This window comes from Malaclemys terrapin, chromosome 5, assembly GCF_027887155.1.
Source record: "Malaclemys terrapin pileata isolate rMalTer1 chromosome 5, rMalTer1.hap1, whole genome shotgun sequence".
NCBI lineage: Eukaryota > Metazoa > Chordata > Testudines > Emydidae > Malaclemys > Malaclemys terrapin.
In genome coordinates, this window is record NC_071509.1 from 50,858,211 (window position 1) to 50,870,486 (window position 12,276).

Here is a 12,276-nt window from a genome sequence, read left to right on the forward strand (position 1 = left end):
GTCCACTCATCATTCAGCCGCTGGCTCACGAGGCAAGAGCACGACTCGCCTGGTTCTCGCGCACACACGCAGCAGCTGCGGAGGATCGGGGAGACGGGGTCCGCGCATCCCAGCGGCTAGCCTTTACACCCGAGCCCCCAGCTGCGGAGCGACGGGACGGGGCGAGGCGAGGAGAGGAGAGCAGAACAAGACTATCAGGCGCATGCGCACGAAGCGAGTTCGCGGAGGTAGTTGGGAGGGGCGCTTTCCTGCTGCTCCTCCCAGTCCGTAGCTGTATCCGGGTCATTCCGGTGAAACTCCCCCCTTGTCCCGTTCCCGCGGGGTCATTGTGTCGCTGCGGGTTTCCGGTCCTCTTTCCCCTCCCAGGGAGGTTTGTGTGTCGGTGCGGTTGGCATTGCTGTTGAGCCGTTTTTTCATTTCTTCTAGTCCCCTCCCCGTGCTTGCCTGCATGGATCCTCCCGGGCGGGTAGTGCGGCGCCCCCAAGGAGGGGAGGACGGCGGCCCGGGTCAGGTACGGAGGAGCTGCCCCTGACTTGGGGCTGAGCAGCTGCGGGGAGCCCGTTGCCCAGGCGCTCCCGGGGTGCCGGTAGGGCTGGGGCCGAGCAGGCGCGAGGGGAGCTGTTGTGAAGCCCGGGAGGCCTCTGCGAGCGCTGCAGTGTGATGTGGGGTCCCAGGCCCCCGCGTATTTGTAGGCACGAGGGGTCCTGGGGCTCGACTGCGCCTGGGATCACTCAACGCCTGTCCCTTCGCCGCCCGCCCCCGGGGCAGCTGTTGTGGGTGAGACCCTGGCCGCCCCAGCCGGGCTCTGCTTGCAGTTCGTGTAGAGGGGAAATAGCCTGACCCCTTGGCCGGTGTCAGCGCTGGTAACCTCTGACGTGGTGGCAGCCGCAGTTTGGGGCGACGGAGATTGTTGTAGCAAAACATCTCTGCCGTGTTTGCGGAGTTGGCGTCTCTAGCTGGGATTGTTTAAATAAGGAAGATTTAATAAAATATCTGAGAGTGCAAGTGAGGTGTCATTGAAACACACATAGCAAGACCGCTTTTTGTTCACTCAAGGGTACATTAAACACCTCCTTAGAATTACTTGCAATGGAGATTTGCTGTCTATATATTTCCTCTGCCCCCACATGCTATTGGTACCCAGGCTTCTCTTTTGGAGGCCTAAGTAATAAACTAGCCTAGCCTAAAATACAAACTGATGTTGAATAAATTGAATATGCTATGGGCTAACTCTTTATGTAGACTACACACATCCCCTGCTGGACCCTATCCCCTGAGCCCTAAACCCACCAAACCTAGCTGAATCCCGCCACGTGAGGGTCACCCCATCCCCATTATCCAGCCCGCTTGCTTATACCCATGACTGTCCCTGCCTCCCGTATGGGTGGTGGACCCTCACCGTTTATCGACTGTCTCCTGACCCCGCCCACCGGTTACCCACCCCTCATTGGGGACATTGCAGTGTGTATATACTATGTGTGCTGCCCAGCCCCAAAACACCAACATACCCCCTTACTCTGCATGTTACCCCCAATGACCAATGACTAACGCTTCAAATTTTCTGTATCGTTTATTTCTTTAAATATTTCCATATGTTATGGATAAGGCTATGATTATGTCATGGAGGTCACAAAATCCGAGACTTCCTTTGACCTCCATGACATTTTCTGCCTGGGGCTGGTGCTCCCCAGCCTCCCCTCTCCCCCCCCCAAAGCTGCCCAGCCACAGCAGGGAGTGGGGGGACCCTGCAGCTCCCAGTCGTGGCGGGGGACCACACCTGGGCTCCCAGCCACCCTGATAGGGGGGATGACAAGTGGACTCTACAGCAGCCCAGCCCCTGTGGGCAGAGGGACCCCAGAGCTCCCACTCCTCACAGCGGCAGGGGATCCGGGAGCCCCAGCAAGAATGGGTGCTGAACTCACCTCACCATTTTGTCAGGGATATTTTTAGTGAAAGTCAGGGACAGGTCACAGGCTTCAATGAATTTTTGTTTATTGCCCATGACCCAGTCATGACTTTACTAAAAATATCTGAGCAAAAACTTAGCCTTAATTATGGATGTTCCTTTGTAATTTGAAGTTTTGCTCTCCCACTGCTGTGAGATCCAGTTAATGAGAGAAATGTATTGTGAACTGGTAATGTAGAATAACTTCTCTCTAAAAATGTTATCTTTTATTCATAGTATTAGGTGCTCACCACAGCCTAACATCACTTAGCTCTCTCACAATAGTGGTGATGATCAGGCACTCCAAGTTCAGGGGGGAGTAGTGGAGGGGTTGGCCAGCCTTCACCTTATAACATCTTATAGATAATTGAAATGTTGTATGTGGTTAAGACTTTTCTACTGTGTTAAGTTATAGTGACTAACACCAATATGATCCTAGTGCTCTGTGAATAGTTAGAATCTGTTGACCTTCAAGGCCGGCTGCAAGATCTGTCTTTTACCCAGGCTTTTGTGGCGGGAGGAATACAATAAGGGCAGGTATTTAAGTGTGTGGCAGGGTTTTTGGTTATTTTCTCATGTCTGGATAAGCTGCTGTCTATTTGTTTTTCAATGTTATTGTATCTTTAAAATTATTCCTAAGGCAGCAAGAGGCCTGGATTATAAATCTAACTAAATTAAATAGCTAATAATGGTTGCCCAATGAATAAAGGCCCCAATTTATTAAATTACAGCTATTTCATGTAAAAGTGTAGAGATTAGGAAAAGCATTTTTAAAAAGCTTCATTCTGTTAATATTTTCATATAAATATCTTTTAATGTTCAATTTTCATACTGAAAGAATCCTATAGGTATGGGTTACGTACCAACAGAGGATGAAAGAAGAATTTTCAGGGAATGCAACGAAGAGAGCTTCTGGTATAGATGTGAGTCAAGTTTGCTGATAAACCACCTTTGTCTCCATTTTAATCTCCTCTTTCTTCCTCCTTTGTAGTATTGTTTTTGCCGTTATCACAGCTATTTAAGAATGAGAGCCAAAACCTGCAAATCCTTACTCATGAGTAAGGACTATTTGTATGAGAAGCTTCACTGAAATCAAATTATACACTAAGATAAGTAATATTATGAAAGGAAAATGCTTGTCACATCATCTCCCTGAATACTTGATCCATTAGCATTTACAGTAACTGTTTTAAAGATCCAGTTATAGGGACTGTTTTGCTTCCCATAGTTACACAGGGTTATAAAGCACCTCCCCACCACCTACCGTTACTGACTTACTGTGAGGAAGTCTCTGTGCTTGTTGGGGGTCAGCTCCCTGACCCCACCACCACTGGGCAACACATGCACTCCCTCCTCAGTCTACACAGACTCTGCTGTCCCTCTTCAGGTTTGCGATAGACACACTCCAACCTATTAGCATTTCACTGGAGTGCTCAGCTCCTGTTGCACAGTATTGACAGATCCCAAAGGAACAGTACACCTCAGGTTACCAGTTATATCTTAGGTCATAGCTCCACTTTACACACAACATTTAAAAATGTTTTTAGTGAAAACATGTTTATTTAACAAGAATAGAGATTTGAGAAGTAGCAAGGAAAAGTATTGGAAACAATGGTTACATGTAAAATAAAATCATAACACACATTCTAGAGCCTAGACTTAACTAGATATTTTCCTGTCTAATGAAGTTTGGCTCATCCAAAGTCTTTGCAGCATTTTCTAGTGAGGCTGACTGTGACTCTCCTTTCATAAGACAGAATATGATGATTGTTCATCTCCTCCATGAAGGATCCTGGATATATATCAGTTCTCCTGTTGTACCCCTAGAATCCATTTTTTAAATTTTTTAGCAGGATATTCCCCTGTCGTTTGTTTTTTTTCTGCAGTTTTCCTCTCTTTTGATTTCCCAGTCTCTTGATTAGTGTCAGGCTCAATAATGCAAATAGGTCTCCATTGTGATGCATACAATGAACGATACGCAAGTGGCCAGACATAGAGAGATAAGCATCTGCTATCCTCTCCCTGAAAAGAACCTCTCTGTGGCACATTGCATCCTTGTGACCTGCCTTTAACTTCAAGGCTTTAAGAACATAATTTTTGGTATAGATAGTTCTTAAATATTATCCATCATTTGCAGTCTTGTTTTAGCTGTGTTGGTCCCAGGATATTAGAGAGACAAGGTGGGTGAGGTAATATCTTTTATTAGACCAACTTCTGTTGGTGAAAGAGAAAAGTTTCAAGCTACACAGAGCTGAAGAAGATCTCTGTGAACCTTGTAAGTTTGTCTCTAAATATTATCCATACACCTGTTTCTCAGTGATGATGATGATCTGTAAGCTACTGGCTCTTGGTAGAGACCTTACGTGCCACACTTCGGTGAATTATTATGCATATCCTTGACCTTAGAGATCCCTGTAAATGCCTATGCCCCCCATGCTTTGTCAGCTCACATCAAGAGGTCCCTGGGTCACAGCCTTATCCTGCAAACCTTTATACAAGTTGGCCGTTAAAATTAGTCTGACTATTCATGTGAGTAAGGGTTTGTAGGATTTGGATGGCTTTTTAAACCATGTAAATGCTAGTGAAATATGCAAAAGACTGAGATAAGACAGTTCTATATTTTTGAACTTCTGCAGCAGCTTCATGCAATTTTTTTAATTGAGGTTTTTATTGAATTAAATGTGAAAATGAAAAATTCAGTACAGTAGCTCCTGTTATATATTTTGATATTCAATTCAGTTTATTTTACACACTCCTCATATTTTGAGTTCTGAGTTGTGCAGAATTATCTTTCATAGGTCATTAAGGTAAACGGGAGTTCACACTTCTTAGAACCATTGTTTTCAGTCTCTCTGCAACTTCAGTAAGAGAGCAAACATCAATAAACATCAGTTTACACTCAGTTGGCCTCTCAGGATATGTCTACACAGCAACTAGACATGTACCAGGCTGGCCTCTGCCAGCCAACTCCGACTTATGGGGCTGTTGCATTGCAGTGTAGACTTCTGAGCTTGGGATGGAGCCCAGGCTCTGGGACCCTCCCACCTCAGTGTCCTAAAGCCCGGGGTTCTCCTCTGCATCCCGAGCCCCACCAGCCTGAGTTAGCTGGCATGGGCCAATCATGGATATCTAGTTGCTATGTAGACATACCATCAGAGGAAAACTCTGCAGCCATGAGCACTAGAAATATTTTATTTAATGAAGGCTGAGACTCTGGAGCATGACTCTGCAGCAAACTGAATTCTGCAAATCGTAGAATTCGGGGCCTGTGATCATGCATTGTCTTAACAGAATGCTGTTTGCCCAATATACAGTGTGATTTGTTTCAATTATCAAAACAGTGTTTTTTTACATTTACTTATGGCCTGGAGATTATGAAATTATCTTTTTGGATATGAGTCTTCTGTCTGTCATTTGTGCCTTTGTCATCTAGAGCAGTGGTCTCCAAACTTTTTTGATTGCGCACCCCTATCAGTAAAAAAATTTTGAGCACGCACCCATTGCCACGCTGGCTCTACCATTTTTGCCGAAGCAAAAAAAAAAAAAAAAGCTCCTCCTGCTGCGCACCCCCAAGGATCCTCTTACGCACCCCACTTTGGAGACCACTGATCTAGAGAGTAGATTGCTGCACTATGATTTTTATGAGGCTGCATCTTAATTCTTTGTGGAAACTGAAGCTACGTAGAATTTAGAAGTCTGTTTGTTCAACAGTATATTTTTATGTGAACAAAAACAGTGCACTGGGACCTGTGATTTGAATTAGCTGTCTGTCTGTTTTGGGGTAGATTCCTGTCTCTCTGAAAAACCTCCTTTCCCCTCAGTTTTGGGACTCTCTCCCAGCATGTTTTGAAATAGCCGGAATCTTGAATTTCCAGTCATGCAGCAAGAACCCTCTTTGGTCCCTAGCTTTTGGGAAGGGGAGGTAATGATGAGGGTTGTAAGTGATGGGAGGAATGTGGGTTCAGTTAATGGTCATTTGACCATTAAATGACTAAAACAATGGTCGTCTTCTTTTTTTTTTTTTTTTTTTTTTCAACTAGGACATTGCTGCTAATTGGGGTGATGGTTCGAGTTTTAAAAAGAGCAGTGGAGTAGTTACTATCTTATTTTTATATATACATTGAAAAAAGTGAAATTGTTGAAACTAGAAATTAGTTTCTACAATACTTCCACTTAGTTACTCAATTTTAGGAGGATACCTTCTACCAGATTTTTCAAGTGTAAGTGTAGTGTTATCTTATTCATAGAGTTTAAGGCCAGAAGGGACCATTAGATCATCTGGTCTGACCGCCTTTATATTACAGGCTATTAAACTTCAGCCAGTACCCGTGTATTGAGCCAATAACTTATGATTGTGTTTAGCTAACACATCTTCCAGAAAGGAATGCGTCTTGATTTGAAGACATCAGGAGAGAGAGAATCTGCCACTTTGAAAAGACTGCAAATTATAATTCTTCTTTTTTTCTCCATATTAATAAACTACTTTTCCCTCCCACAGCTGTGCCTTTTTCTGCAGTAAGCATGATTCTCACTCCAGGCTTAATTAAGAAAGGTAAACTTTAAAACATCTTTTGGTTTAACTTCATATTGCTCAGATAAGTTTTACTTGTACTCTCAACAAGGTTGCCATGCATAAATTTGATTTTAAATCAGAATATGTAAGTAGATTAGAAATATGTGTAGGAAATACTGTGAAAACTTGACGAGTGGAGAAATGCAAGCTTTTGTACTTGTGGGGAAGAAAAAATATATTCAGAAAAAGAAATATTCAGTGGTAGGGAGAAACCTCCAAAACAGTAACTCCAAAAGAAATCTAGGGATGATCATAGATTTTGGAATTGGATTGAAATGGAAAATACTTAAATATTAAAATATCTTTATATAAATGAGGGTTTCCCCTCATCTAGAACATTGTATTCATTTGTGGTCATGCCAAAGGCTACGATTTAGTCACAGACATTTTTACTAAAAGTCATGGACAGATAATGGGCAATAAACAAAAATTCACAGCCCGTGACCTGTCCATGACTTATAGTAAAAATGCCTGTGATTTAATCTTGGGGGTGAGGCACTGTGGGGGCCACTTCTGTGTGGGGCGCCGGGGACTGTGGTTGCTCTGGCCGGCTGGGAACTGCTGTCTGGGGCCATAAACCATGGCTGCTCCGGCCAACTGGGAACCGCTGCCCAGGGTCATGGACTGCGGCTGCTCTGGCTGTCCCGAAACTGCTGCTGGGGGCTGTCAGAGCAGCAGCTGGTGTGGCTGTCCCCGGGGCTGCTCCAACAGTGGGTGGTGTGGCTGTCCCAGGAGCCACTTGAGCAGCTGGCCCTGGGGTCAGCCACGCTGGCCCCTGCAGAAGTCACGGAGGTTGCGGAAAGTCATGGAATCTGTGACTTCTGCGACCTTTTGACAGACATGGAGCTCTAGTCATGCCGTATCAACAAAGGATATTGTGTAACTAGAAGAGATTCAGATATGGGCTATGAGAATGCAAAAAAAGCATAGAAAAAACTTGCTTATGGAAACTGAAAAGACTGGGATTGTTTATCTCAGAGAAGAAGCAAATAAGAGGAGACATAAGTCTACAAAATTAATTAATGTTATAAATGAGGTAGAGTGGGAACGTCTTTTCTCCGTGTCTCAGTACAAAAACAAGGGAACCATCAATGAAATGGTGCCACATTCCAAACTCATACTTGGAAATACATATTAATGCGATGCGTAACTAAACTGGATGCCATAGGATGTTGCTGAGACCAAGACCGTAGCAAGATCCAAAAGATATTTGACATTTTTATGGATTTCAAGAATATTTAGACATAAAACATTAAGTACAGTAACTCTAGGGTTACCATATTTCAGCAAGCAAAAAAGAGGACGGGAGGAGCCCCACCCCCTTCCTGCCCAACCCCAACCCCACCCCCGTCCTGCCCTAGCCCTGCCCCTGCCCCTTCCACTCCCTCCCACATCCCGCCCCCCTCAGAACCCCTAACCCTCCCCCTGCTCCTTGTCCCCTAACTGCCCCCTCCTGGGACCCTCCCCCCATCCTAACTGGCCCCCTAGGACCATACCCCCACCTGTCCCCTGACTGCCCCAACCCTTATCCACACCCCCACCCCCAGACAGACCCCTGGGACTCCCATGCCCCATCCAACCACTCCCCACCCCCTGACAGCCCCTCCCCCAGAACTCCCGACCCATCTAAACCCCTCTGCTCCCTGTCCCCTGACTGCTCCGATCCCTCTCCCCACCCCTGCCCCCTGACAGCCCCACCCCCCAGAACTCCCAACCCCTCCCCCCCCCGTCCCCTGAGTGCCCCCTCCTGGGACCCCTGCTCCTAACTGCCCTCCACAACCCCACCCCCTACCTAAGCCTCCCTGTTCCTTGTCCCCTAACTGCCCCCTCCTGAGACCCCCCTCAACTGCCCCCCCAGGACCCTACCTGTACCCTGACTGCCCAAAACCTTCTCCACACCCCCACGCCCAGAAAGCCGACCCCCTCCCCCCCGCTGCCTGTCTCTTGACTGCCCCCTCCAGAACCTCCCTGCCCCTTCTCCGACCCCCTGGCCCCCTTACCCTGCTGCTCAGACCAGCGTGCCGGGGAGGAGCTCCAGACTGCTGGTGCGAGCTGCCGGCTGGTGATCTGCAAATGCAGGGAGGGAGGAAGGAAGGAAGTGATCTCAGCTGCAGGGGAGAGGAGGAGGGGCTCTCTCTGGCTGTCGGAGCCCCATGTAAGTGGCACCCTCCGGCCGCCTGCTCTGTCAGCAGGGCGCGCTCTGCATGTGGGGGAATTCCGGACATTTACAGATTCCCCGCGGACGCTATTTTTAACTCTAAAAGCCGGACATGTCCAGGGAATCCGGACGAATAGTAACCCTAAGTAACACCTCACTTAAAGTCGTCCTGGTTAATGTTGTTTCGTTGTTACATTGCTGATCGATTAGGGAACATGCTCGTTTAAAGTTGTGCAATGCTCCCTTATAACGTTTTTTGGCAGCCGCCTGCTTTGTCCACTGCTTGCAGGAAGAGCAGCCTGTTGCAGCTAGCTGGTAGGGACTTGGAACCAGGGTGGACCAGCAACCCCCCCCATCAGCTCCCTGCTCCCCTAAGTTCCCTGTGCAGCAGCTGCCCAGCAGGCTACCAATTGCTGGCAGTTCAGCTGTCCCTCCTCCCACTGTCATGTGCTGCTCCTGCCCTCTGCCTTGGAGCTGCTCCCGGGAGCCTCCTGCTTGCTGTGCAGGGGAGGGGGGAAGGGAGGGCTAATGTCAGGGTGTCTCCCTCCCCCTATTCTTGATCCCCCGCTTACCCCTTCTCCATATAGAGCAGGGGGGAGACACAACAGGGCTCAGGACAGAGAGAGCTGGCCGCAGCTGCTTCCTGATCTCAACTTCCTGATCTTTTTAAAGGCAATGTACATAGAGTGTGGTGTCCATATACTTAAAGGGGCAATGCGCATCTCTCTGTCTCCCACACACACAGGATGTATGTCTCTGTCTGCCATGCTATCTCCTCTCCCTCCATTTGTGCTGCCTTGTAGAATGTGAGGCTACATTAACAACAATGAGGTAACCCTTGAGGGCTCAGCTGATTGCTAGTTCTTCATTTAGCAGTAAGGCATTCCCTGGGAAATATCCCACCCTCTGACTTCATCACCTCAACCAAGCTTCACAATCATCATTGCTGTGTACAGTATTAAATAGTTTGTGTAAAACTTATACTGTGTGTGTGTGTGTGTGTGTGTATATATGTATATATAGTTTTTTGTCTGGTGAAATAAATTTCCCTGAAATCCAACCCCCCCATTTACATTAATTCTTATGGGGAAATTGTATTCGCTTAACATTGTTTCGCTTTAAGTTGCATTTTTCAGCTACATAACTACAACGTTAAGTGAGGCATTACTGTACTTTAAAAAAATGGGAAGGGCTGTTAAACCTTACGCATCAGGCTTTAAACCAGTGGTCACCAACCAGTTGATCGCGGGGGGGAGGGGGCAGGGTTCTCCCTCCGCATGCTGCTCCTGCCTGCGAGCACTGCCCCGTAGCTCCCATTGGCCAGGAACGGGGAGCTGTGGGGGCGATGCTTGCAGAGAGGGACAGTGTGTGGAGCCATGTGCTGCCCGCCCCCTCCCAGGGGCCACAGGGGTGCGTTGGCCCCTTCCGGGAATGGTGTGGGGCCGGAGTAGGCAGGGAGCCTACCTTAGCCTCACTGCACCACCGACCGAGAGCTGCCAGAGGTAAGTGTTGCCCAGCGGGAGGCCGCACCCCCAGCCCTGAGCCCTCTTCTGGAGCCAGCACCCCGAACCCCCTCCTGCACCCCAAGCCCCAGCCCCCCTCCTAGAGCCAGTACCCCACACCCTCCTGCACCCCAACACTCTGCCCCAGCCCTGACCCCCGCTCCCAGAGCCAGTACCCTGTACTCCCTCCTGCACCCAAATTCCCTCCCAGAGCCCACCCCCCGCACTTCCTCCTGCACCCCAACACCCTGCCCCAGCCCGGAGCTCCTTCCTGCACCCAAACTTCCTCCCAGAGCTTGCACCCCTCAACCCCTCCTGCACCCCAACCCTCTTCCCCAGGCTCAGCCCAGAGCCCCCTTCCACACTACGACCCCCTTGGCCCCAGCCCAGAGCACACATCCCCTCCTAAACCCCAACCACTTACCCCAGCCCAGTGAAAGTGAGTGAGGATGGGGGAGAGCGAGTGACGGGGGTGGAAGGGGGGCCTCGGGGAAGGGGTGGGGTAAATCCTGGGTTGCCCTTAAATTCAGAAAGTGATCTTGGGCATAAAAAGGTTGGAGACCACTGGTTTAAACCATTCTCTAGCTGTTAGGGGTTAGAAATTGACAAAATGATTTAAAAAATTCAAATTCCTAGTCACACAGCTGCAGCAGAACTTGAAACTGCGGAAAGAGGGGAACTTGGAATTGACTGAAATTGTCTCATTCACCTTATGTTGGAGTATTGCGTTCTCCAAAGAGCGATTATACATCCCATATGCACTGCTATAACTAGTTGCACTAGGTGGGATAAAGCTGGAATTTTAACTCTTGAATTTTCTAGTTTTGTGTTTATAAGTCAGAAATGTTGTTGGGATTTTTCTTCTTAAAAAGTTAAAACAACTCATGTAGTGCAGAGGATTAACTACTTTGGCATGGCCACACGAAAAATTAGATGTTAATCTGGTTATTGAAATTCACCTTTGTGATCTTACTAAAATAATTATTTTTCATGTAGTAAGTAATTACTTTGTTTACTTATTTTCAGGAGTTCTCACCACTCATTCAAGGTTTGGCTCTCTTCCTAAAGTTGCATGTAAGTATAAACCTCATATTAGTTCAACTTACCAGAATCTAGTTCATGAAGTGCGTCAGTTATCCTAGCAAAAATCCAAAGCAACTCCACTGAAGCGAGCTGAGTCATTCCAGATTTACCTCAGTGAACTTTCTCTGTATTTATATTGGTGTAATTTGAGATCAGAAGACGTCCCTATATGGCAATCTAATATTCACAAATTAATTATTTCTCTAGCATAAATAGTAAGACTTTCAAATTCATTTTAGTCAGTAACTTCCTTTCATTTTTACTTCCCAACAGCACAGCTAGAACTATAATAGATATCTACTAAACATTTCTTTCAATATTTTTTTCAATCAGAAATAACTTCACCACTCAGCCTAAATAAGTTTTAATTATCTCCAATGTAAATAAAGTGGCTATTCTGAGAAATAGGATTGTTTAATCTACCATATCTTTTCACCCACAAATTGTGTAGACTGTTATCAGGTGAAAAGTGTCAGTCCTCTGCACTCTGAATTCGCATGACAGGCTCTGCAAAATTTCTGTATGTAGCATTCATGTAAAACCCTGCAAGATTGCAGAAGTTCTTGATAATTATCCTGTGAGACTCCAGTAGTCCAAGATGGTAGAACAGTCAGAAGCTTTAAGAAATAATAGGAGACTGGTTTAAATTGGTTTTAACTTGCAGTAATGGTCTGCCAGCAGTAATTATTTTTATGTGGTGAAAGTCATCATAAAAGGACACTATCAATTTAAAATCACACTACAGTATGATTTTTTTACTTAATGTTATTAAAAGTAATACGTAAGAGTACTGTAACTGAAAGATTAAAAAGCGACAAAGAGTCCTGTGGCACCTTATAGACTAACAGATGTATTGGAGCATAAGCTTTCGTGGGTGAATACCCACTTTGTCGGATGCATGGGGTGTTCACTCATAAAGTGGGTATTCACCCATGGAAAGCTTATGCTCCAACACGTCTGTTAGTCTCTAAGGTGCCACAGGACTCTTTGTCGCTTTTTACAGATCCAGACTAAC

The 12,276-nt window shown here is 46.6% G+C and overlaps 1 protein-coding gene across 1 annotated transcript in view; it reads left to right on the forward strand.

Moving 5' to 3' along the window:
- Window positions 1-321: 321 nt before the first annotated feature.
- OCIAD1 (OCIA domain containing 1) overlaps window positions 322-12,276 on the forward strand; it is a 32,697-nt gene continuing 20,742 nt past the window's right edge. Inside the window, exons 1-4 of the mRNA XM_054029096.1 lie at window positions 322-511; window positions 2,784-2,868; window positions 6,444-6,497; window positions 11,205-11,252. Coding sequence (XP_053885071.1) covers window positions 449-511; window positions 2,784-2,868; window positions 6,444-6,497; window positions 11,205-11,252 — 250 coding nt within the window. The 5' untranslated portion in view covers window positions 322-448. The remainder of the gene's footprint in view (window positions 512-2,783; window positions 2,869-6,443; window positions 6,498-11,204; window positions 11,253-12,276) is intronic.